Genomic DNA, 25,447 nt, shown 5'->3' on the forward strand with positions numbered 1-25,447 from the left:
CTTAACTCCCAGCTCCTTGGCTTAGGTGTGGCAGGGAGTGGGGTGGCGAGGAAACAGTGTGGACCTGCTGTGTGCTAACCTAGCAGGAATAAAGCGCGAACAGCGGGACCCGTCCACTGGTGTCCACCAGCAATGGGCCTTCTGCTCCAGGCGCGATTCCAGGACCATCTTCGCACCTTCGCAGGCACTGAATGCCCACAGGGTTTTCTTCTTGGTTGGCCCTTTTATCTGCTACGGACTTAGAGAATCTGGTACGGAGTCGTAGGAGAATCGAATCTGACCATTAAGGGCAAAGACTGTAGACTGGGTCTCCGTGTGACCCCCAAGTAGGAAGCACCGTGGTCTGGACCAGCCAAGTGACCTGTCCGCACTTTGGGTCATGCGGCCATTCTCTGGGCCTGGAATTCCACCCTGAAAATGCTGCTCACAATTCCAAGCGGTACAGATACGCCCCAAAATATACACCAGAGAGGATTTTCTAAGGTTCCCAACGGGTTTCCTAGGCTTATCTTGCCAGGTTGGAACTGCGCAGGCTGTACCCATCTCTAGCCTGGACTTTCTTTTTTAAGCTGCACCCTATAGGAGACCACAGTACCGCAGAACAGAAACCCTGGCACCTTACAAGGCCGCAGCGTCTGCGGCCCCAGCTCGCGGCCTCGGGTTCCCAGGGCCTCACCCCTCTGGTGCGCGGGACTCTGGAGCCAGAGAGTGTACACAGACCATAAATTTCCCGCCTCGCCTGGCGCTGCGCTCGAAAGCCAGGGTCTGCGTGCCTCAAGCTGGCTCCTAGTGCTGGCTCCTTATTTGCGACCTGGTAACTGCAGCCGTTGGCAAAGCGCGGATTATCCTCACAGCAATGACGGGCCAAGTCCTATCGCTGCCCACTGCTGCAAGCACCACAGGAGTACAGCCTGCAGGAAACTCCCTGAGCAGCCTGGGAGGTGGGGTTTGGGAAGTACAATAGAGTGGGAAGGAGGCAGGCCTGGGGGAGGCAGGTGAAAATGGAAAGAGAAGGGAGTGAGTAGGAGCACGGGAGAAGAAGTTTTGCTACTTCTAAACCCTTTAGTATCGGTTATATCCAGAAGTCTGAATTAGGGTACACAGTAAGTGCACGTGGCGACGCTTTGCCTAAAGATGTTTTTGCGGTGGGCCCCTGTCATTGAGTTGCACAATGCACACCATGAATGAGCTTTTCCTGCGGATGCAGTGAGTTGATCCTTTTTAAAGGATTTGTGGGGCTGGAGGTGTAGCTCCGTGGCTGAGCCCTTAACTAGCATGCATGCGGCCCTGGGTTCCATTTCCCGTTTTGCAAAATCAAAAATTAAATCTCTGAGGTTCTATCTATACTCATATTGTAAGGTGAATATTTGAATGAATAGTTGGAATAGTTCAGCAAGAAAAGGGAACAAAACTTCTTTTAAACTTTTCCTTTTTTCCTTGACTAAAGAGAATCATCAAAAGCCCCCCTGATTCAAGGAGTAAAGCAAGAATCTTGCAGATTTCTGATTCAGAGGCTCTAGAACAATACCCTTTGCCAGCTCTGTACCTTGATTGAATTATTCAACCTATTGGTTTCTCAGAATGGTTCTCTCTACTTCCTCTGTAAAAGAAGAGAAACAGTCTTTTATTCTGAGTTGTGTGAAGGTTAAATAAGATACGGAACTTCCAGCTCTTATTTAGCATGGAAGAGTCTCTCCTCCGCGCTCCCTTCCTCCACTGTTCATGTCCCCATAGTCATGGGTGGACACCCACCTCCAGTGTAGATGCTCTGGGTGTAAAGTTGGCAGTGGTGATGGTAGTTTAGTAGCAGTTTCCTTTGGTTGAACGCTTTCTGTTTGCCAAGAAAACTCTATCTATGACACTACTCAGTATCAGATGTCTGGAGGGAATGTGAACTGCCTTCAAGTTGCAGAACAAACTGAGGAAGAAAATGGAAGAGCATAGTGGGAAAGTATGGCATGGGGCATGAGGAGAGGCATCTTCTCACAACCCTTTGTCTGTATGGGAAAAACAAGAGAAGCAAGGAAAAATAGAAGGGAAAGAAGGTTTCCTAAAACTTTTGTTTGAGAGGACATACCTAAGACAACTTTAGGATCTCTCCAAACTCAGATGCTGGCAATTCTAACCCAGAGAGTAGCCGGCACATGTATGGATGGATAACACCAAGGCTGTAGGTAGCCTGTGTGTCCCTGGCACATCTCCGTTGACTCCTCAGTAATGCCCCTGGGGAGGATATCACCTTTGCAGGGGAGGTCTTCCTTTTTTTTTTTTTTTTTTAATTGCAAACCCCTTCATTTTTTCCAGCTCCTCCTCCTCCTCCTTCTCCTCCTTCTTTCTTCTTTCTTCTTCCTTCTTCCTTCTTTTTTGCCTGTCATTACACACTGGCTCATAAACTACCCTCCAGCACAGCTGGAGCATCCCAGCTGACCCATTTCTTTATCTCTCAAGACAATACCCATTCCACATTCTCAACTGTGGTCATCCCAGAACTGAGTAGGAGTGGAGAGTCAACTCCTCTTAAAGTCCTGTATGAAACTTCAGAGGATTCCCAAAGGAAAGGAAGCAGGGTGTCCAAAAGTGGGTAGAGATGGGTATGTGAAATCAATAGGACAAAAGAGAGTGAAGATGGAAGGATATTGGGGAAATTAATTATAGTAAGCATTTAATTTTAAAATTGTGGGCAAAAAAAAATGAGTCTTTAGTCTGACTCCTTTTTAACTTTTTATCCTGTTTTTTTCAGCTATGAACTACACTCTCTTGGCTTGGGAGATTAGTCATTACAACCTGCAGTGACCCTCCAGGAAGGAAGGAAAGGGGGACTTGACTTAGATAACTTCAGGTGACCAAGAAGATATCAAAGGGACAATGGCACTATCGATCAGTGAAGACTGGTGTGGGGATCACGAGGAATTAAGTTGAGGCCAGAAAGTCCCGCGCTGATTGTAGACTACATGATTAGCGGCAGCTTGGGGGAGCGTGCAGGACTCTCCACTGAAGAACCAGGAGAAGCCAAGCAACCCTCTAAGCTGAGGCTTAAGGGCGAGATCTGTGTGCCCTGGGGTCAGAACTCCTCAGCGCCTAGTCTCAGAGGCACTCCTTTGGAGAGTACCCACAGGCTCGCGATTTTCCACATAGTGGAATTCTGAAAATGGATCTATGCCTTCACAGATGCATGTGGGGAGTTTCTAGATAAAGAATCCGATTCACTCCTTAGTTCCTTCTTTTGTTCATTCATTCCTTCACTCGTTTCTGGAGCTTCCACCACGTGCTGAAAACTGGTGGGTGCACTCCTCACCCGGATTCTGAGAAACAAAAACGACCCTGTCAAATCAAAGCAAAGCTGAAACTTACAGATGGGAAAATTCCTTCCAGTGGCAAGTAGAAGTTAAGGGTGACTCAGTAGTTTTTTTGTGAAACAAACAACCTGGACTCTTGAGCCCAGGTTGGAGAAAGCCAGTTTCGGGCGCCCAGAGACGAACCCTACCTTGCATTCTCTCAGGCTGCACTGCGCTTCCCTATTCCAACAGAGGGTGGAAGACCCCAGCGGGAGCCGCCAGGCCGGAGAGGAGGTCCGGACAAACCACAGAATGTTTCTGGCTTCTATTCTCGTTCTTACTTTGACCACTAGGGAGGTGACAGTGGGCAAACCATGCAACTCCTCCCATAGTGCACGTCCACCTACAAGATGAGGCCGATAACGCCTGCACCCTACACTCCAAGTGAACGTGTGCCGAGGAGCATTCCCAAAGTCTCCATCGCGTCCCACATGTGAACTCGTTCTCTTGCTGCGCTGTGATGGTTTTGGTAGCCAGAATTCTCGTGGATCCTCAGCCAGACGATTCGCTGCTCCTACTCCACTTCCAGGGTCACTACGTGGTAGCTCTGTTTGTTCATCTTCCTCCTGTGTTTATAATGCTAACCGCGCGATTTTATTGTTTTTGAGGACTCATTGCTACTATAAATAACCACAAGGGCAACCACAATTACGTTATTCGTTTATTCAGTAAATACTTTTCGGAGCACCTTTCCTGTATGACTGGGAGCGTTGTACCGGTCGCTAGAGTTTCTTCAACCACACACCAGAGAATGGTCCTTCTTTTAAGAATCAGAGCGCCTGTACCCTTCAAAAGGATTGTTAATTTCCTGTTTCCGTTTTGAAGACCCTTGCTGCTAATAGTTGAGAATTTAAAACTCCCTCCCAGAGTGCCATTTGTCCTGACATACTTTCAACAGCCTGAGCAAAATTTTCTCTCCTGAGACCTCAAACACTTGCTTAAGCTTCCTTCAAACCTAAGCGTTAGAAAACCTTAGCTTCTTACCCCATCTGAATCCCAAGGTTAACTCCCAAACACACCAACAAAGGTTGTATTGAAAACCTGCTATGCGCCCAGGGAATGCCATACAACCCCTGGCGTCATAGGCAGCAGCAGCTTCCAAACACTCTGCACTACTCTTTAAATGGTTTCCCAGAGACACTGCGCAGGAGGCACCCACCCGCCGGTGTTCATTAATGATTTAATATCTTGAAGAGTAAGGATAGTCACGCATTCTTTTTTTATTTTTCCTTACTGTGTGGACACTAACAAAGAGTTCAGTGAATACTGCAGTGAATAAACGAATAGATGAAGAAATATAACTAAGACTATACTGCTAACTGTATACTAGCATTGCTCTTTTTCACTTTTTAAGAATGCAGTGGCTACCAGCAATTTATGAATTAGATATCTTTAATTATATCCCTACAATAAGGAAAGGGAAGCCAAATGGTTAGATGAATTTCCCAAAGTCACACGGCCAGTTGCTGGTCCATTGAATAAATAATGAATGAATGCCTCTAGGGCTAGTTTGGGTCCCTCTCTGCTGGGTTGAGATTAGGTACACTTCTTCCAACGCACTCTGCTCCCAGATCCACCCGCTGGCCTCTTGGTCATTTCTTTCCCCTACCCAGAGTCGCTTCGAGTCACCAGATCCATGAACTGTTAGAGAGGTGCGGCCACGACAGCCTCTGAAGCCTGGCTCTCGCTCTCTGGCTCCTTGTCTGCAGCGTGCAGGGGACTGCCGGAGAGTGGGAAGCTTATCTCCAGCCGCTGGGGCAAGTCCGAGGCTGAGAAGAGAGAGAAGGAAGCAGCGCCCCCCATGCTCTGCAGGCGCTATAGGAGCTCTGCGTCCTACCCAGAATCCCGAGTCAGCGTCCACCAACAATAGCCGAAAAGCGCCTCGGTTAGCGCTGGGTCCCGAAAGCAGGGCGTGATTGGCTCCCTACGCACTATTAGCAAAGTTATACCTGCTACTGAGACTGCGCAAGTTGGAGGGCAGAGTGTCAACTGGAGGAGAACTAAGCCTGACCAGCGACTCCTAGAGGGACATCACTCAGGGACCACCAAGGAGGAGCTAAGGAGAGACCAAAGACCCGCCGCTGCCGTAGGACCTCTTACGCTATTCTTTAAAACCATTAAGCGTTGATAATCCGGACTGGAATCTGGTTGGCCAGGTGTGTCCAGGAGGAGCCCTCACGTTCTTGGGGACCTCAGTAGGCATTGTCCCCAAGACCCATCCTACTCCTAGTACCCATTCTCCTAGGAACTTGGTCTCATCCGAAAAATAAGGGACTCTGAAGTAATAGCAGCTGTGAAGACATACATCCTTGGTTTCTAAAATGACGGAGGGTAGGAGCAGCAAAGGGACCCAAGGGCCAGCAGTTCTCCAAGCAAGCCTGCCTATCTGAGGCAGAGGTCCCAGCAGACATTGCTGCTATCTTGGAACTCTGTTGGGGGGGTGCGAGTGCAGATATCTTAGAAAGTGCCTTCCACCTTGTGTCAATTATCTGTATACCCCAAGAGCAGCTGCAGCACAGCTTTAATATCTGCTTGGATGAGGAGATGCCCTGAAGGACCTCCACTAGTCTTGGAGTTGCTGGCCAATCCCATCACAACATCGAAAGTGGAAGCTGGAAGCAGCACTTGTCATATCAAAGTTTTTATTCCTGTCCCCAACATCTACAATTAAAGTTCTCCTTAAAACCCAATAATTGCATCTTCACAAAGACCTTGGAGTGTGCAGTGTCCCCACTCTCCAGAGGCTGGAAAAAAGAGAAATGTGGTGTCCCTCCATATTTTGGGTCTTCCTTGCCATCTTCAATTCAATGCCATTAAGTTTTATGGGGAGAACTGAGCTTGTGTTCCTCTTCCCTCTCTTAAGTGAGAGAGAGAGAGAGAGAAAGAGAGAGAGAGCAAGCACCAGCACTGGGGGTGGGGGGGGACACTCAGCATAGAAAAACCAGAGGAGAATGAGGAAACTTCAGCCTCTGGCCTCTCCTCCACTGTTACCAACTCCAGAATGCCCCAAGCCCATCCCACCAATCTGGAATCTGTTTGAAATTGGCTTCAGCTTGGTGAGGTATGATTACATCCTGGAATAGGTTAAAACTGCACAGAATAAACTTCAAGTCTAAAACATCAGAAAATCCACTGCTGCAGGTCTAGTTTCCTGCCCAACACTCCTTAAGACCCCTAAGCTTCAGGAAGTGGCTGTGAGTTCATGCAGAAGAAGCTGGGTTCACTCTCAGGTTACTTTGACCTCTGATACCCCAAAGAAAACGGCTGGAAGAGATGGGCAATCTTACTCTGCCTGATGTAGCCTACATCCACCAACATCCCACTCCAGACCCTGGGTAGGAAGAGCTGTCAGAGAAAAGATCCCAGAGTTACTGGACTTTCTTTATGGTTGTCTCTGAGGTTCAGAGGGGTCAGAGGGATTTGTGACAACCAGAGTCTGAGCAACCTCCCCCTCCACACACACACACACAATACCCCAGTACTTGAAAAGTTTGGAGTAGTGGGGAGGAAAGGGAATCTTTTCCTTGGCTGATGTGTTAATAGGAGTCTCTCATAAAAACCTTAATGTCTCTCTGGACCTGGTAACTTTGGTCTTGGTAAGGGTCCTTGGTAAGGACAGGGCAGTGAGGGTGACACACTACTGGCATATGGGTCCCTGCTCACTCTCTAACAAAGCCAGAAAATGCAGGGGTATGCGTTCTGGCTTTTGGTTGTTTGATCTGAAGAACTTGGGCTACGAAACTTTTCTACTGAGACTAGCATCCACCCACACAGGCAGAATAAGACGGCATGAGGCTCATCATGTTACTTTGTCATATGAAGGAGAATGGGAAGTTTGTGTGGTTTCACCCAGAATGTGCTGAAATAGCCAGTAGAGTACCTGTCTCTCTTGTTTTTATATGAATCTTTGTGTCTGTGTTTCTGTTGTGTGCATCTCTGTGTGTACTGCTGCGGGGAGAGAGGACTAAGTGTTGGATTCCCACCCATCCCCACTCGATCGAAATACACACGGGTCACCATCCGTCCATGTGCTTCACGTACCTTGGTAAAATGTTCAGAGGGCATGGTACTGCAGAAACTTCTGGGACTGTGCGAGCAAGAGCCCTGCTCAGAGAAACGAGTAATTTCTGCTTAGAGAAAAGCTTGGGGAAAGTCCTGTGTGGCATAGGAAAGACGCGGGCCGGGCCTCAGCTCTGCTCCACTCTCTGCTTTCCAACGAGCACCCGCCTCCTCCGGGCTGTAGCCCAGAAGTCTGGCGTCTGCAGATTTACCAGGCTCAGACTTCTCTCTCGCGTCCCAGAACCCTCAGTTCTAGTTGCCCAGGCAGGATTGAGTGCTGCCAAAAAGATTTCAATAGTCGATGTCCTAAAGAGCAACCCCGGGAAAAAGCAATCCGCCCAAAAACCAGCCTTTCTGCCTGGCCTTTCAGGCTCCTAAGTCCTGCAGCTGCTCTTCCTCCAAAGAACTTTAAATTTCACCAGAGCTTGAGATATTCCATTTCTGATGAAAATGTGAAAAGCTCCTCTACCTGGGAGAAGCCCTTCAAGAGTTTCACAAGATAAATATTCATGGACGGGGTGAGGGTGACAGAGACAGGGGTGCCTCCTGTAAGCACTAGAGGAACATCCAAACTTCAGACTCCTGCAGCCAGGCTTATTTTCCATCCCACCTTCCCTGTACCCTCTGGTATTATGGAAGCAAGACCGAAATTCTACCTGAAATCACACCATTACATTCCCTGGGTGATAAGTTTCTTCAATTTCTAACCCCCCCAGGATGACGAAGAAATGCAGCAGAGATTTTGAAAGGGCAGTAAGCTCCTGAAGAGCACTGTGAGCAGTAGAGGTAAGTACAGTTGGCAATAAAGCACCAACCGCTCCCAGTCTCTCCTCCCCAGCAGGGCTCTGCTCCTCAGTTAAGTATATACAAAAAAAAAAAAAAAAAAAAAAAAACCACGCTCATCTCCTTAATGCCAAAACTGGGTTTAAATGCCGCAGAATTCAATGGTCTTGGGATTGTTCTGGTTCCAGAATTTCAACATTTGGGGAGTTAGAGATTCATTAATCTTCATAATGAAGGCAAAACTGGGGTACAAAGAGAATACCACAGCTAAGGTACCAGAGCCTCTGCCCCAGCATGCTGGAAACCCATAGCAGATTTGGAGGCTGCTGCTAGCCCAAAAACTCCTGTGGAACAATTAGGGATAATAGCTAGTTCAAGGTCCAGTTTAATTTACTCTTCCCTACTCTTGACAACCTTGCTTGCTTCTTTTACTTGGTTCTTTCCTCCAAGAGTTCAGCTCCATTTGGGGGCTTGGGAAGTTGACTGCAGCAGCGAATAGTCAGCCCTGCATCCCTGTGCTTACTGACTCTGAGATTAGTTTAGGTATCCGGTTTATCCTAGGGAGAGAAGACTAACTCTGTGGCACAGCTCTATCCCTCTATGGGCGATAGGTCTAGTACAAAGGTCCTGGGATGAGCTCCAGGGAATGAGTCAAGGTAGGGCAGAAGATAAGCAAGACCCCTGGAACTCCTGGGAATCTTCTCACTTGATCAGGAGACTGGAGCACATCCTAGGCTCTATGATCTCAGCAACTCTCCCCAATGACATATACTGGAAAAACAGCTCCTGGGATAGGATGCTGGATTTGTGAGAAACCTTGTTACCTCTCTCAACTTGCAGTGCCAAAGTTTTTCAGGGCCATCTTTTTTTTTTTTTTTTTTTCAAAAATTTTTCAGAAGATTGTTTATACCCATTTCTAAACATTTCATAGTTTCCAGGGAAGGACAGTAGAGGAGACGAGACCTTGGAAAAGGTTTGACCCCCATCCCTTGGCAAAACAAAAACCAAGAAAACAAAAAAATTTGAATCTACCATCAGCAGCAAGGCAAAATAAATTTAGGTTTACTATTTTGTAACTGCAGCGGGGTCGGGGAAATGTTAACTCTAGGGAGGCTGAGGCAGGAATGAAGTAGAGAAAGAACTGGGTGCCTGCAGCAGAGGAATGAGAAGGAAGATTTTGTGCAGTGCAGCGTGAAGGACAGGGGGGGTTCAATTTTGTAGCTTCATCGCTGACCAAAAGTGAGCCAAGAAGTCTAAGTTCTGATTTGGGCTCTGCCTCTGCATAACCTTTAACAAGTCACTTCCTTGACTGTAAATTATTTTAGCATCTTTAAAAGCAGGACCTTGGCACTCTTAAGACTCAGGCTTATACTCATAACTACTGTGGCATTCCGGTCCTTTCCTTCAATAGACACAGCAGACCTGTCCTGTGTCCTCTACCCCATCCCCAAGCAAAAAGCAGTTTGCACTAGGAGAGAGTCAAGGTTCCTGCCAGAGCCCTGAGGAGTACACCTAAAGAGTACTGCTGTGCCTTAAATGGACCCCCCAGCCCCACCAGCACAGCCTTCTCCACTCCAACTGTACACTGTGGAACAGGGAAAGCAAGGTACACACACTCATTGCAACCAGCCTCTGAATGGGGAGGCCATCTGCGGAACAGGCCTAACAGATTCTATGGCCTGTTCCTCGCTTTTCTCTCAGGACATGCAAAGGGTGATACCCGTGTTAGTTGGTGGTTGGCACCAGTTACCCAACCTCTAATTTAGGTGAGACAGATCTCTGCAAAAAGATGGCCTTTTTCCCAAAAGCTCCAGCCCCCCACCTAAGATCCTGGTCCAGGTCTAACATTTGGTTTGGAGATCCTTGTCTTTAACTGCCTCATCACCCCAGCAAGTCAAGCGCCTTTTACAAACCATAGTAAACATTTTATTTACAAGTTTAAGGCATCCTAAGTGCAGCATGTCTTTGTGCCACGATCCCTGGGAACAGAAACAGTTCAGTCAAACACTTCACAGTGTGGGCTGCACATGTCCAGAGAAGAGTTCCATAGAAGTCTTTGGTGGGGAACACACCTCCAGCCTCTGGGTTCTAGGCACCAAGGGGCATGGAGTGAGCACTGAAAAGGGTCTTCGCTGCATCTCTGGCGCCAGCTCAATGCCAACATAAAATGGGCAGAAAATCCAGGCGGCATCTAGGAGGCTGCACGCAGAGCCACGAGTCCCCTGAGTCCTCCTGAAGTCTATAAGCCGCCCAGAGGGGCTTGGGAAGGCTCAGGGCTTTGGGGAACACTGCTGACTGTGGGCTGGGGCGCAGGGAGCAGCTCCGAGGTGCTGCTGCCGCCGCAGCCAAGACTGCTGGCGCTCCCCGCGCTGGTGCTGTTGCTACTGAGGCTGCTAGCGCTGCCGAAGCTAAAACTGCTGCCGCCGCTACCTCCTCCACTCCCACCGCTGCTGGTCGCGATGAGAGCGCCTGTGGCCGAGGCCTTGATAACCGTCGTTTGGTGAAGAGACCGCTCAGCCCCCTCAGTCCGCTCGGTGTCGCTGGGGACCATGTCCAGGGACTCGGAATCGCTGCTCTCGCTCTCGGCCTCGCACTCTGAGCGACTTGGGCTCCTCTCCTCCTGTTCACCCTCGGCAACTGGGGCTCCGCCTGAAGGCTTCTCGCCGGCCTCCTTGTCCTTATCCTTCTGTGCTTGGGCCTCCTTGGAGTGGCGCCACTTCATTCGCCGGTTCTGGAACCACACCTTCACCTAAGAGGAACAGGGAGTCAAGATGAGTAACAGGCTCCCTCCATCTGACTCTCTTGCACCTGCCAGTCACACCGTAAGGGTGAAAGCACGGTACTAGGTACGGCTACCCAGTCAGATACTGGTATAAGCCTAGAGATCGTGAACCACTGAACCACTAGGACCATCCTCAAAATGTGACCCCCAGACCTCAGATTTAAAACGACCTAAATAGTTTGTTGATCAGGCAGATTCCTGCAACCAGCCCTGAACCTACTAAAGCTCCCTTCTCTAAATTGGTCCTTCTCGACCTCACTTCAGTCAGAACTCGTGTAAGAATCCAATTAGTTATGGACTGCTGACCCAGAAAAGTGCATATGTTGCCACGAAGGCACACACAATTTCAGGTTTTTGGTGAGACAATATAAAAAATTCTCTCTCCACATGGTCCTATCCTGTACTATCATCATCTTAAGCAAGTCACTGTGAAAGCTATTATTTTAAAGGATAAAAGTGGGATGCAAACGAGAAAAGGGGAGCAAAGAGTTAATCCTAGTGGAGTAGGGGTACTGCCAGACTTTGAGTAAAAGAGAATTTTTTGGCATATTTTTACTCAAAAGTTGATAAGGACCCTGCCTCTACCAGGGATAAACTAATTCTTCCTGGGGATCAGAAAATGCTGGAATTAAACGTGAGCAAAGTGGAGGAAGAGGGTAGAGATGGAGCAGAGAATCTATATAAATATATACGATCCCCTGGGGGACCCAACCCGTCCACACAAGTTCCAGCTTCCCTTTTAAAAATAACATCCACAGCTGGTGGAAAACGGCTGGGCTCCTCCAGAGTGCACACACACACACACACACACACACACACACTGGGGAGCCGAGTTGTGTAATGGAGAACAGAAAGACACAGAGACTGAAGTCAGGGGACCATCAGAGATCTAAGAAAAAGAAGGCTGACTTTGGCTTCTGCCCTGCTGGGGACAGTGAGCACCAAGGTAGCAAGGGTTAATGCTGAGGTAGGCAGAACAAGATGACTCTCCTGCAGTCAAAGCTAAAAGAAAAGGAGGAGAGAGAAAAGAAAAGGAAAGCAAAGCACAGTTCTTGAATTGAAGAAAAAATAATAAAACTTAGGTACAATAGGTTTCCTGTTGCCTTGGGGGGGAAATTCAAGTAGGTAGAACCTGCTGAAATGCTCTTGGGCATTCTAAGAAAAACTTTCTTTCCTTGACACCCAGCCCCCACCACAGAGACCTTCTTCAGGGCCAAAGCCGTTAGAACTTGGACCTGTGGCCGCTCTAAGCGGACTCCTAGCCCTACTGGAGCTAAGTAATTCCGTTTGAAATGATATTTTCACTTCCTCACAACTAGGGATTTCACAATCCAGCAGCAGCAGAGGAGGAGGAAGGGCAGGAGAAAAGAAAAATCAAAAACAAACCAACAATCACTTGACTTTGGGTTTTTATCGCTTCTGAAATAGACTGACTCCTACAGCAAACTGCACCCAGTTGAGTACATAATTATCATCTCCCGCAGCCTATTTGCTTTCTCGGTGGCTCTTTTGCCTGTTGGCCAAAATAAACACGTACAGCTTGTTGACATCTTCGGGATGAACTATTCTCTTCGTTGTTCTCTCTCACCCCTAACTCACCCTCCTCTCCTCCTGCCTCAATTTGCAAGTCCACAAAAATCTCATGAAATTCAAGACACTGTGTTTTAATTTTAAAAGGTGAGTCGGTGGGTACCGAGAGGGTCTGAGGGGATACGCCACCTGCTGCTGCCCACCCTGGGGAGGGTGCTGTGTGCTAGAGCCCCAGCTGACTTACCTGGGCATCTGTGAGGCCCAGCATTGCTGCCAGCTGCTTTCGGTCCGGCTTGGTCACGTACTTCTGGATCTCAAACCTTTTCTCCAGGCCTTTCCTCTGCAGGTTGGAAAAAACTGCACGCGACCATGAACGCTTCCTCTTGTATGTCTGTGGCATGGTGTCCTTCGTTAGCACAGCATAGGGACCTGCCGCCGAGCAGGAACAGAAGGGAAGAGAGACAACAGGGCTGCCTGAGTACCCAGGACAACGCCTGCAGGCCCAGCTCACTGGACTGCTTAAAGTTAACAGTCGGCTCCACACACACTGAATGGCCTTTCCTAAGGAGGAATTTTACAGCTCTTAGAATGACAGTCAGAAAGCCTAAAGCAAGTGTGGGGTGGGAAAGCAAACCTAATACTTGATCACCAGGCATGCAAAGAGCAGAGGAAAATGTCCCTGAGATGTCAATGATCTAGGGATGACACCCTAAATTTTACTTTGTGTGTGTATTCCTGCATGTGCCCATGCACTCAGACAAAACCTCACCAAGCAAGAGCGTTTGAAGTTATCCCCCCAATGTACGAATTTTAATAAGCAACATCTTTTGAGGCTTCATTTACAAACCTCTCCCCTTAAAAAAACAAAAACAAAAACAAAGAAAACAAAACTAGGGGAAAACCCCACCCAAGTGACCCGCCAATGCACACACTTTCTTGTCTCCCTGTCATCCCCTTTCCCTCCACCCTCCTCCACTCCCAGTCCTTTGAAGCAAGCGCTAGCTCTAGCTGGAGGAGAAATCTTCTGGTTCCTTTCTCTAGACTTGTTAGCCTCTCCCACCCCAACTACAGAATTGCAACACTGTGTCGGCGCTTGAGGAATCAGTCCTGAGATTTCTGACAGTCACTCAACCTGCTCTTTGGGCCTTAATTCGAATTGTTTTCTGTACCTGGAAATGTGTCTTGGAATTGATGCTGAACTGAATTTCTCGGGTTGGAGCTTAAGGGACTGAGGATGGCAGAAGCCTCGTTAATGGGATCTAGAGACGTGAAGAACTGGCCGGTGGAGGGTTGCAGGCCTGGGAGGTGCACTCCTGCAGGTCGTCCACCAGTTAGCAGGGACGTGAGATCTGGGAACAAGGAAAAGAATAGCTGGTTACACCTTAGACAAATGCACACTCCCTCTGGAATTTGTTCCTCTCCTTCCCCAGGCCATGGATCCACTGGAGCCAAGTCCAGAGGGACCCCTGTCTCAATGAGGAAACCTTCCCCACCCCCACCACAGTCCCCAGTGAGCAATGCTGGGAATGTTACTGTGTGTCCCTCATGTCCACATCCACATATATAGCTTTCCATGAAAACAGCCCTAAGGAAGTCACTTTCAGGAGCCTTCCAGGAATTTCACAGACCCCAAACCTCCATCCCTAGAGCCCCCACTCTGTTCTCCACCCTCGAGTCAATTTTATTTATCTGCATTGCTTGAGTAGAATATTACTAGAAATCAGAGAAATGGAAAATTCTGAGTCAGAAAAAAATATAGTTCTCTCTCTAGATATGATTCAAGAGACAAATTATAGTCATTTTTGCAAACATTTACACCGATCATTAAATGAATATTCATTCTGTATCTTGTCTTTTTAAAGCATCCCAAGAGTATTTTTTAACCATACAGTAGGTGAATTTTAGACTTAATGTTTCGTAATTTTCTTACGATTAGTTTTCTTCTCCCCCATTTTAGTGAGTTGTCCTTAAATATGAACACACTGAACCCCACCCCCTCCAAAACCGGTCCCGGGAGTGGGACAAGGTTGTGATCAGCGTGGCCTGCAGTCTTCCACTCAAGACCTACCTCTTAGCGTGTTGCCTTCTTTGACTTTGGGGTCAAATTCTGCAGACAAAATACGGTCAATTCCAAATTTGAGATCTTTGCTGGAGGGGGCTGGTATGGAGCCGCTATGGTGCTGGATCACCCGCGTCCCCGAGGCTGGGGTCTGTATGGAGCCGGCCCGGGTTGGAGGTGCAGGCTGTGGCTGTTGTGGCTGTTGTTGAGGTTGTTGCTGAGGTTGTTGCTGCTGCTGTGGGTGATGGTGGTGATAGGCAGCTGAGAGTGGAGAGAGCCTCTGCGGGAAGCCAGCGGGGACTTCGGAGGGCGCCACCACCGGGGTGGGACGGAGCGGGGATCGGGTGGCAGCTTGGAAAGAGGCGTGCGGGTGAACCGAGCCCAAGTGCGCGGTGAGGGCGGCAGCTGAAGCCCCCACCAGTCCCTCTGGAGCCGCCCCCGGATCCCCCACGCCGGCATGTAGGATGTCTGCGATGCAGAAGGAGGGTTTCTTGACGGCGGCAGGGTCCAAGGGGAAGGAGCAGCCACCCGGGCCCGCCGAGGAGCAGTAAGCAGCCGACCACAGGCTAAAATTGGAGGCATAGAAAGGAGCCAGCCCGGCCGCGAACATCCTGGCCCGGTGAGCCGTGCGGCGGCCGCTGTCTGGCCGGGCCGGGTGAGTGGGTGTATGGGTGGGTGCGCAGGGAGGGGCAGCGGCCCAGTCGAGTCCGATCCGCTTTCGCTTCTCCGCCCGCACTGAAGAAGAGAGGCCGGGAGCCCTAGCGCCACAGACGGAGGAGGCGAGGGCCAGACTCTGGCCGGTCGCGGTCTCAGTCCCTGGCCTTACGTTGAAGGCAGCGCGTCGCCGGCGCTCTTCGCGGGACAGAGGCGAACGAAGAGCGCTGGAGCTCCTAGGCGGGCGGGGGCCGCGGCTCGGTACACGCGGGAGGAGCCGGGGGACAGGGGCCGGTGACCGAAAGAAAAACCCGGACAGTTAAGCCTAAGAGCTAAATTTAAAACAACAAAAATAATCCGTTAGTTAAAAAAAAAAAAAAAAAGAAGTATTAAGAGGGGGGGAGGAAAAAAAAAACACAAAAAAAACTCCTCTCTAAAAACTCCCAAAGTTTTGGCAGGAGCTTTCGAGTCAGACCCGGGGTAGGACCTCGATCCAAGAGCTCATTGGCCATCCTCGTGACCAATGGAACCCGGGCGTGGAGGAGAATTGGGAAAGAGGGGGCGTGGCCCGGCCTCAGCCACGCCCCGGCCACGCCAAAGTGTTTTCAGCGGCCGCGTGGGCTGAGCAGGGTCGGGCGAATCTCTCAGCTGCGTAGAGGCCGGGCGGCGGCTCCTGCGGCAACTAATTTTAATTCTGCAGCTCCGACCGCCACCGGGCGAGGAGAGTTGATAACTGGAGCGCTCGATCGCCGGCCGGGGATGGGGAGAGCTGATACTCCCATACTTTATCCGGTGCACAGTGTGTCTCCGGGTGGAGAACTGAGCGCACTGGAAGCCCCGTGGGCTTCCCCCATTTTTACCTCAGTCTTGTCGGATTTTTCCTTCACTCTGTTTTTATCCCAACAGCCATCTTTCCTGGGCCCCTGCCCGGATGCTGCGGCTCTGAGTCCCGGCCCAACTCAGCAGTGCGTCCGCCTCGCTGCCTCCGGGGAGTCCTCAGAGAAACGTGGAGGAGGGGTGGCCGCGAATTAGTTTTATTTTGAGCTGTCACACTCATGACAACTTGAACGAGTGACTTTTCAAACAAAATAAGATGGATGACTCCGAACAACTCCCTTAGACGCAGCCAACGCTTCCCCGGAGCCCCAGAGACAACAACCGACCTCCGAAACCGGGGAGAACAGCAAGCACGTCCCCTACTCTGCTGCACCTTGTAGGAAATGCCACCCTCCCTTCTCTGCCACATCCTCGGGTCACGTGGGGTGTGTTGTTTTGCAAGTGCCCTACAGAGCAGATTTCCTTGGGGTTAAACTCTACTTTCAATTCAGTGACAGTTTCCCCCAAAGATCCCCTTTGACCTGGTCTCTGGAGGAGCTGCTAACGCCTTTGATTCGCTCTTTGGGCCTTTAGAACACAGGGTGGGTAGAAGTAGGGGGAGGGTTTCTGCAACATCAACATCTCTATTTTAAGAATTCGTTCTCGTTTAAATTATAGTCAGAATGGATTTCCCCACCCCTCTCCCAAACAAACCACAGGCCACCCAGATGAACTGTTCTTGCACATTTTTAGGAAGAAAATAAAATAATGACAATAATGAAACCACAAAATCTTTTGTTTTCGATTGTCCTAATAAGCATCTCCTAACAGAAATTCTTTGCATTTTTATTTTCCTTCAGCACTAAGACACCAAATGAACCCCAAAATGCAAGTGAACTTGCCATTCCTATCTGAAATTCAGATTTTGTGTGGTCTCATTAATTACTAGGACCTTCTAGCCCCTTGTCACAGATGCTATCATTTTAAGATTTAGACCTTCTTCTGAAAAGTAATCAATAACTAATCCCTATCATCCACACTAACATTCATTCCATATTTCTTTCATTTTTCCTCCTCTCCTCTCTCTTCTTCGCTTTCTTATTAGAAAGTTTTCTTGCCCTGCTTTTTCCCAGGGAGGTCCGAAGTGATATCCCCACAAAGGAGTGTTGTCAGTTGAGGGCAGAGGCACGTGGGGCGAGAGAGCCAAAATGCCCCATCTAGCTGGAGGTAAAGAAGTGACAAGTACTTACTTAGGCCATTTGAGGCATTGGCTAAGGGTTCTGGTGTGCTCTGGTTAGGAGGACAGCTTTTCCGCAATTTCACAGGCTCTAGGGAAAGTTACTAGCCAAGGTAAGTAGAGGTGGACATAAGCCCTCTCCTCTTTTTTCTAGTGCCACTTCCAATTCGGTTCCGATTCCAGTATGACTGTAAATATTCACACTGTGGCCTAAACCCAAACTCCGGGCTCTAAAAGAAGACCATTTATTTATGCTTCATCCAAAGGCGATGCGCCGCACCTTCACCTCCTCGCCTAGAAATAAGAGTTCCCGCCCCTTTTCACACTTTCCAAATCGTGAGACCCTTTAGAAAGAGCTCGGGATGCAGACTCAGGAAAACACGCGCCCTACAGGTTCCCTGTGCGGTCCACGACCCGCATCAGCCGTGCTTCTAGACTTTGAGCGCCCGCGAACACCGCAGAAGGGAGGACAGGAGGGCTGCTTTTCCCACCGACTCCTCATCCCGCCGCGCGCCTCTCTTTCTCTGCAAGATTCGCGGCAATATAGCAAATTGCAACTTCGCCCGTGCGTCTCTCTGCTCTCCCAGGCCTTCGGCTTCACTACAACCGCATCAGCGCCACCCAGGGCCTACCAGGAGCTCCCGGAGTCAAAGGCACTGTGAAGGAAGTGTTTGGGGCGATCCCCGCCACCATTCCCCAGCCCCAGGCCTCGCCCGGACAGGCCGCTCGCCCTGGTCTGAGCCCTTAGATTCTTTCCTCTTCCCTGTTCTCTACCCCTCAGAACCAAGAAAGCAGCAGGAAGCCCTGGGCTCGCCGGAGTTCAGGTCATCTCCTGTTTTCTGATGGGCTGAAACTCGGACTAAATGAGCGGATGTGCCTGCGAGATTGGTCTCAAAATAGAAGCTGCCTTAGTATTTTAGGATACTGCAGAAATCCTTATTTCTTCCGGAGAAAAACTCTATAATGACTCCTAGCACTTCCCCTTTCAATATTTGTGCAACTTTATCTCCACCGGCAAGTTGCTCGGGTGACGCAAATCCGCCCTTGTGTATTACAACTACCAAAATAAATGCGCGGAAATCAATTCCCTTCTAGCAATGAAAATATAAATATACAGCTGCGACTTTTCCCTTTAATCTTTGCTTTCCGAGCGGCTCCAGGCTGTGGCAAAATGAACTGGCCTAGATCTATTGAGAGGGGCAGGGAGGCAAAGGCTCCCTGGAGCCTGGTAACCGCGAAGAAAAGTAAAGGGCCCAATTAAACCCGGTTTACTTGAACTTGGTCCACACAGCCTGATCCTACATGTGGTCGTATTTGGTGGGGAGGGAGATGCTGCATTTTAGCTAGGGTTTCAGATCATTTCTGACTGTTGTCTCCACATTTACAACTCTCCCCTTTTCTTCTCCTGGGTAGACAGAACCAAAAACTATTTCATACTGAAAAGGACAAAGAGAAGGTCCCTTTTATAATTTAACAACAGTTTACAGGGATTTAGAATTGGAAGGGGCTTATGCAATGAGTTAGGCAAGTGATGAGTCTGGTCATCCTATGATTCTCCCTTGTCTTCAGAGCCTTCACACTTAAATCACCGGTGCAAATTTTGCCCTAAACCAAGGGACATTAAAAAAAAAAAAAAAAATCAATGAGAATGAATGCTGAGTTTTGTTTCTTAAAGGAGTGCAAGATAATTCTGGATGGGTTTAAACTGGCCAGCTCTGCCATATGCTTTTTAAAAATTTTTCCTGTAAACTCTGGAAAAAATGTGCAAGGTAGTTGCTCTGTGCACCTGAATTACCACCCCACCTTAAATTTAAATATTCTTTAAAGTATGGAGCCTACTGATTTTAAAAAGAGAGGGAGAGAGAGAGAGAGAGAGAGAGAGAGAGAGAGAGAGAGAGAGAGAGAGAGAGAAATATTCCTAGTCAAAAAGAAAAGGAAACACTGCTTACTTAGTTATTTAAGAATCTGAGCGATTTGTAGCATGGTAGGAATCTGTGTACATTGTATCTGTTATTCTGTCTGCTGGAGATTTATAGGCCACTGGACCCTGCATGCCCAATTAGTGGTGGATACAGGATTTCTGTTCTTTGTGGGTTCTAGATACTAGGCATAGAATTCTAGGGACCCCCTATAGATACACCCCCCCACCCACACACACACACAAAGACACAGTGCTTAGATTTTTCCAAGTAGGCCTCAACTCTTCCTCAAGACCATAAAGTACCTATATTATCTCCATTGAGACATGGCACATTATAACACAGATGCACATGTATTTGTGATGAATTCATGTTTCCACAAAAGTAAAATATGAAAGATCATCTATAGCATATACAAAATCTAATACTTCATTCCATAGGCTACTCTTTGGTTGCTAGAAAACTGTGTTCTCCTACTCCCAGTGCATTAGCTATATACCTTGGAGAAACTGGATTTGTTGCCCAAATTATTGAATCTTACTGGCTCTTGTTCAGGTAGGAAAATGAACTGTAGGTTTAAAAATCACATATTCAAAACAACCCTAGATTTCAGAGGGAGAGATGAAAGTCACTCCCAAGGCAGTTCTTCTCTAAACAAACAAATAAAGCAAAGGAAATTGAGGTAAGTTTTCCAAGCTGGAGCACAGGTCTGAAAACAGAACTGCAACTCAGCCCAGAACAGAAGACCAGAATAGGGAGAGATCTTCTGAGAGTTGAGGATCCTGAGCCAATAAGAAGGACTTTGTAGATAAAATCCAAAGGTTGTCCCCATCTCAGTGAACACAGTATGTCTACTGGCACCACGCCAGAATTACAATAGCCTTGGAATTCATGGCAGAATCTTATCAGACCTGTCCCAGCCCACCAGACCTGAACACAGCCTCCCTCCCGAGTGAGCTCACAAAGTAGGGAAAGTTGGTTCTCTGCTGACACCTGCTGGACTATCTCCGCACTGTTTTCTGATCACGCCCATCCTGAGCCGGCAATATTATTGTTAAGAAAGTTGACTCTTCCTTTTGCAAAAATGTAGGTTTCTAAAATTGGCTTTGACCGGTAACCATTTCCTTCCATATTGCCAACAATATGGAAATATGTGTTAAAATCACCAGGCAAGGTGAGGGAAGTGCTCATCCTTCACAAGTAGTGCTGTATGTTTTATAGATCTCAAAGCCAGTTCTCATTTATTATCTCACTTATTCTTCAAAATAATGGCTTGTAAGTATGCAGAGGGGAAATTATTTTGGGTTTAGGAAGTATATCCTCATAGAGGTTAAGTGGCTTGCCCAAGGTTACATAGTTAGGAAATGGTGTTGCACAAGGCAGAGGCTAGGTTTTCTGACTCATTGGCCAGTATTATGCCACTAGGTCAATTTCTTTAGAGGAAGCAGTTTATCCAGAGCAAAAACTACCCTCAATCAGAATGTGCACTGGTTTCAATCAATGGGAATTTTAAAAAATTAGCATATACAACACTGTTAATCAAAGCCAATTAATATATGATCAGAGGTGTAGGAAGACCCTTGGCTTTAGAATTCTTTTCTCCTGTCACTATGAAAAGCAGGGTGGAAACTCCTTAAAAAATTAGGAATGAAACCACTATGTGACCCAGCTATCCTACTCCTTAGTATATATACAAAAGAACTAAAATCAGTATATCATAGTGATAGAGCCACTTCAATGTTTATAACAGCACAATTCACAGTAGCCAAAATATTGAATAAACCCAGATGCCCATAAACAGATGAATGGATCAAGAAAATGTGGTGTGTGTGTGTGTATTATATAATATAATATATATAGTTTCACTTAGTCATAAGGAATAATGAAATAATGGCATTTGCTGGGAAATGGATGCAAATGGAGGAAATCATGCTAAGTGAATTAAGCCAAACTCAGAAAATCAAGAGCCAAATGTTTCTCCTGTATGTGGAAGCTAGACCAAAATAAAGGAAAGAATGTGGCAGGGAAGGAAACTGGATATCATAAAGACTTAAGGTAGATCAAGAGGGTAAAAGGTGAATGGGAGGGAGGGAAGAAAGAAGGGAAAGGGATAGAAATATGGAATGAATTTAACAACAGCATGTCATATACATAAATGTATAAAAGAAATTCATATATGTGTGTATACACATACACATAATACCAACCAAAAATAAATAAAGGAGTGAAAGAAAGACCAGTGGAGGAGAGGAGAGGAGGGAGAATAGGAGGAAGGAAGGGAAAGGGTGAAATGGGAATTGAAATCAAATTTCTTGAATGTATGATTTTGTCAAAATGAACCCAAATGCTATGTATAATTACAATGTTCTAATTAAAAATTTTTTTCTCTCTCTCTCCACTGGGGATGAAACCCAGGGCCTTGAGCATGGTAGGCAAGCACTCTATAACTGAGCTACACTCCCAGTCCCTCTTCCCTTTCTTTCAGAATATGTAAAATTATACTTCAGGGGAATTCTTTCTTTGGAGATGAAGCATTGTGCTATGGTTTTGTTTTTCTGACCCTTTTTGTTGTGCAAATACCTGAGGGAAAAGGAACTGTTTCAGCAGGGAGAAGATAGAAGGAAGTTCTGAGAATAAGTTCCAGTCAAGGGGATAAGTCTTTTGGGGGTACACAGACAGTAGTGTGGGACCCTTAAGTCATGTTCTCCTGCAGGGCACTGAAGAAGGAGATTAAAGGATGGCATTTTAGAGTTTTTCCAGGTTCTGTCCTCTTTATCCACAACTACTCTAAATTATGAGAAGGGAGCAAAGATGTCCATCCCAAACCTGCAGCTCTGCTATTCTTGCTGTCCAGCACTGAATAGTTTTGTAGGATTTAACTGCCTTCTGAAAACACAAAAGAAAAAGTCTTACACTTTTAAACCTCATAGTTACACCCCAGCAAATTTCACAACCTATGTGCATATGACTCCTAGGTACTAAAATGCCCATAATATTTATCTTCATGGGTCTTGAAAGAGAATCAACTTGCAAAGAAATAGAAAGGCAGTCCCAGTGTCACAAAAGGCTTCAGTTGAGCCAGGTGCAATGGTGCATTCCTGCAATCCGAGCTAGTCAGGAGGCTGGGCAGGAGGATTGCAAGCTCAAGGTTAGCGTGAACAAAGGAAAATAAAAAGGGATAGGGAAGTAGCTTAGTGAAAGCAGTCTTGCCTAGTATGGTTCAATCTCCAGCACTGGACAAAGAAGGAAAAAAAAAAAAAAAAGGTTTCCTAACACTGAACCAATGCCAAGTGCTTTCAGGTTACAAAACTGTCCCCAAGAAAAATGAGGAGGACTTCAACTAAAGCAGGGGTGGTGGGTTTGGATGGAGATAAGGAGAAGACTTTGAGCTCTCTAGAAGGTGGGATTGACAGGATATTCAGTGTATCAGTCTCCAACCATTCTCTGTTAGGGAACACACAGTACTGAAGAGGTATACACAGTACACCCCCTTATTTGCAGTTCTGTTTTCCAAAGTTACCCACCATCAACCACTGTCCAAAAATATGAAAGGGGAGATTCCAGAAATAATTCATCCATTTTATTTGTGTGCTGTTCTAAGTAGCATGATGAAATCTCACACTGTCCAGGTCCCTCTTGCCTGGGACATAAATTATCCATGCTGTATAGATAACCTGTCTTTTAGTCATTCAGTCTCATTTAACAGATGGACTGTCATGGTACCACTGTTTGTACAAGCAGCACATACACAGATACATAGTAACTTAACAGTATGCCACAGTACCTGCATCAGTCACCTCACTTCTCATCACGTAGGCATTGTATCATCTCATTGTCAGCACAGGAAGAAGGGTGAGGACAGTACAATAGATACTTTAAGAGAGACTTTATTCACATAATTTTTATTACAGTATATTGTTATAATTGTTCTATTTTATTAGTTATTGTTGTTAGTCTCTTGTTGTCCCTCATTTATAAATTGAACCTTAACGTAAGTACATATGTATAGAAAAAACGTAATATACATAGGGTTTACCACTATCCATTGTTTTAGGCATCCCCTGGGGGTCATGGAACTTATCCCCCAGAGTAAGAGGAAACTGCCATAACTATATTCCATCATAAATTTGTAGGTGGAGCACCTTAAAACTTAACAGTCAACATTTTGACCCACTTTGTTTTTCACTCAGTGTGTTCTTCAGCATCTACAGAGTTAGTTTTTTTTTTGTTTGTTTTTTGTTTTTTTTTTAAGTTTTGTTTTGTTTTGTTTTTTGAGGGATAAGGTACTGGGGATTGAACTCTGGGACACTCAGCCACTGAACCATAACCCCAGCCCTATTTTGTATTTTTATTTAGAGACAGGATCTCAATGAGTTGCTTAGTGTCTGGCTTTGCTGAGGCTGGCTTTGAATTCACAATCCTCCTGCCTTAGCCTCCAGAGCCACTGGGATTACAGGTGTGCACCACCATGCCTGCCCCCAAGATATTTTTGTTTCACAATTTCTAACATTTCAAATGAGATTTATGTTACTTCTCAACTTCATGTGGGCAGGAGACTAACTCAAAAATTGGACTGACACACACAGGTTTCCTTGACATGTAAAACAGAGTGAATGGTTGACAGTGATCCATGCAATTCAGGTCTGAAGTCAGGAAACGGGGTTTTGGTGTTACAAATCCCCATGAATGATTCCTTGATTCTCATTGTATCTAAGCCACCTGCTCAAAATCTACTTGTCTCTTCTGTCTGTCGAGCTCCACATCCCCCAAACTTGGAGCCTGTACACTGGCAAGCATTTGGTAGACATTATCACACTTGATTCTTAAAATTGAGCCCAGGAAGGAGCTATCCTTAGTATTTCCATTTCACCTGGGGAAAGGGAAGTTTAGGATGATTAACTGGTCAAAAGTCACAGTAAGTAGTGCACATTCCATTTGAACCTACATTTTTGGCCACTAGCCTTCTTGCTCATTGTTGATGTTAATTTGATGTGTCAAATTTACTGGGCCATGGAATGCTCAGATATTTGGTTAAACATTATTCTGAGTATGTCTATGGGGTGTTTCTGGACGAGATTAACATTTGAATCATAAACTAAGCAAAGCACATTGCCCTCCCCAGCGTGGATGCGCCTCATGTCATCTTTTGGAGGCCTGATTAGAACAAAAAGCTAGGTGAGCAAGAGTTCACCCTCTCTGCCTGATGGTGTTCAAGCTGGGATGTTGGTCTTTTCCTGCACTCAGACCGGGACTTATACCATTGGTTCTCCTGATTCTCAGGCCTTCAATCTCAAACTGCAACTATACCACCAGCTCTCCTCCCCTGTTGCAGGTGGAAGGTATGAGACTTATTGGCCTCCATAATTGCATGAGCCAATTAAATAGAAGATAACTAGATACTATGATTGACAGATGATAGGTAAATAGATAGATAGATAGATAGATAGATAGATAGATAACTTATTAGTGTTTCTCTAAAGGACCCTGATTAATACACTAATTTCTTCTCCAGTCTCTCCTTGTTTTTCTTCTTTCTATAGATATTGGGCTAGAATTTTCTCTACCAGACACCATTGCCTCCTTATAATACACTGTTCAAGAATCTTGACTAGTATTTGTATATGAAATTCTCTGTCTCCACTGACTGAGCCTCACTCCCTCTACCCAATCAAATCTGTTCTCTTCTACTATGATCTTCTGCCTCTTTTCAGTCCAAGAGCTGAACATGTCCTTGAGATGCTTTGTCATATGGGGTTCCACATTAGCAGTCTCTCCAACTTCACCTTCCTTCATTCTTCCTCATTCCCTAGGCTTCAGCACCACTGATCTTTCTCTTTCTACAACATGCTCACTTCAGAGACTTGGCACTTCTGCTTTGTTTCCTCTCCTTAGAATGCCCTTCCCTGGAGTTTGGCATGACTATCTTCGTGTGTGGCTCAGAGTTCAACTCAACTGCTATGAAAGAGGCCATCCCTGAAACCTCTTCCTCACTTTCTATCACGCTACCCTGTTTTATTTTCCTTAGCGCATCTGTGAATACTTGAAATGATCTTGTTTACTTTTTACACATGCTTATTTTGTCTATCACCACTGAACTAAAACACCAGGAAAACAGCTTCTGCAAGCTCACCACTGTTTCTCTTATAAACAGCACAAGGCCCACAGTAAATGTTCAGTGAAGATTTGTAAGTTGACAACAACCAGGACATCAGTGTCTTGCTCATTCTATCATCCTCTTGCAATAGCTTCATCCTCACATTCACTGTTTCTTTC

The 25,447-nt window shown here is 46.7% G+C and overlaps 1 protein-coding gene across 1 annotated transcript; it reads right to left on the reverse strand.

The window, feature by feature from the left end:
- Positions 1-10,098: 10,098 nt before the first annotated feature.
- Positions 10,099-15,594, reverse strand: Hlx (H2.0 like homeobox). The gene is made up of 4 exons (XM_047520741.1): positions 14,558-15,594; positions 13,659-13,838; positions 12,734-12,918; positions 10,099-10,926 (listed from the first exon to the last, which is right to left on the reverse strand). The coding sequence occupies exons 1-4, from the start codon at positions 15,156-15,158 to the stop codon at positions 10,417-10,419; spliced, it is 1,476 nt and encodes a 491-aa protein (XP_047376697.1). The 5' UTR covers positions 15,159-15,594; the 3' UTR covers positions 10,099-10,416.
- Between the last annotated feature and the right edge of the window lie 9,853 nt (positions 15,595-25,447).

Source organism: Sciurus carolinensis, chromosome 12, assembly GCF_902686445.1.
Source record: "Sciurus carolinensis chromosome 12, mSciCar1.2, whole genome shotgun sequence".
Lineage (NCBI taxonomy): Eukaryota > Metazoa > Chordata > Mammalia > Rodentia > Sciuridae > Sciurus > Sciurus carolinensis.

Excerpts from the sequence above, each read along its gene's own strand:
- Hlx (XM_047520741.1), bottom strand. The coding sequence starts at position 15,158 with ATGTTCGCGGCCGGGCTGGCTCCTTTCTATGCCTCCAATTTTAGCCTG. Across the intron at positions 13,839-14,557 it reads AGAAGGCAACACGCTAAGAG|ATCTCACGTCCCTGCTAACT; the intron begins GTAGGTCTTGAG and ends CCTTGTTCCCAG. Across the intron at positions 12,919-13,658 it reads ATTCCAAGACACATTTCCAG|GTCCCTATGCTGTGCTAACG; the intron begins GTACAGAAAACA and ends GCTCGGCGGCAG.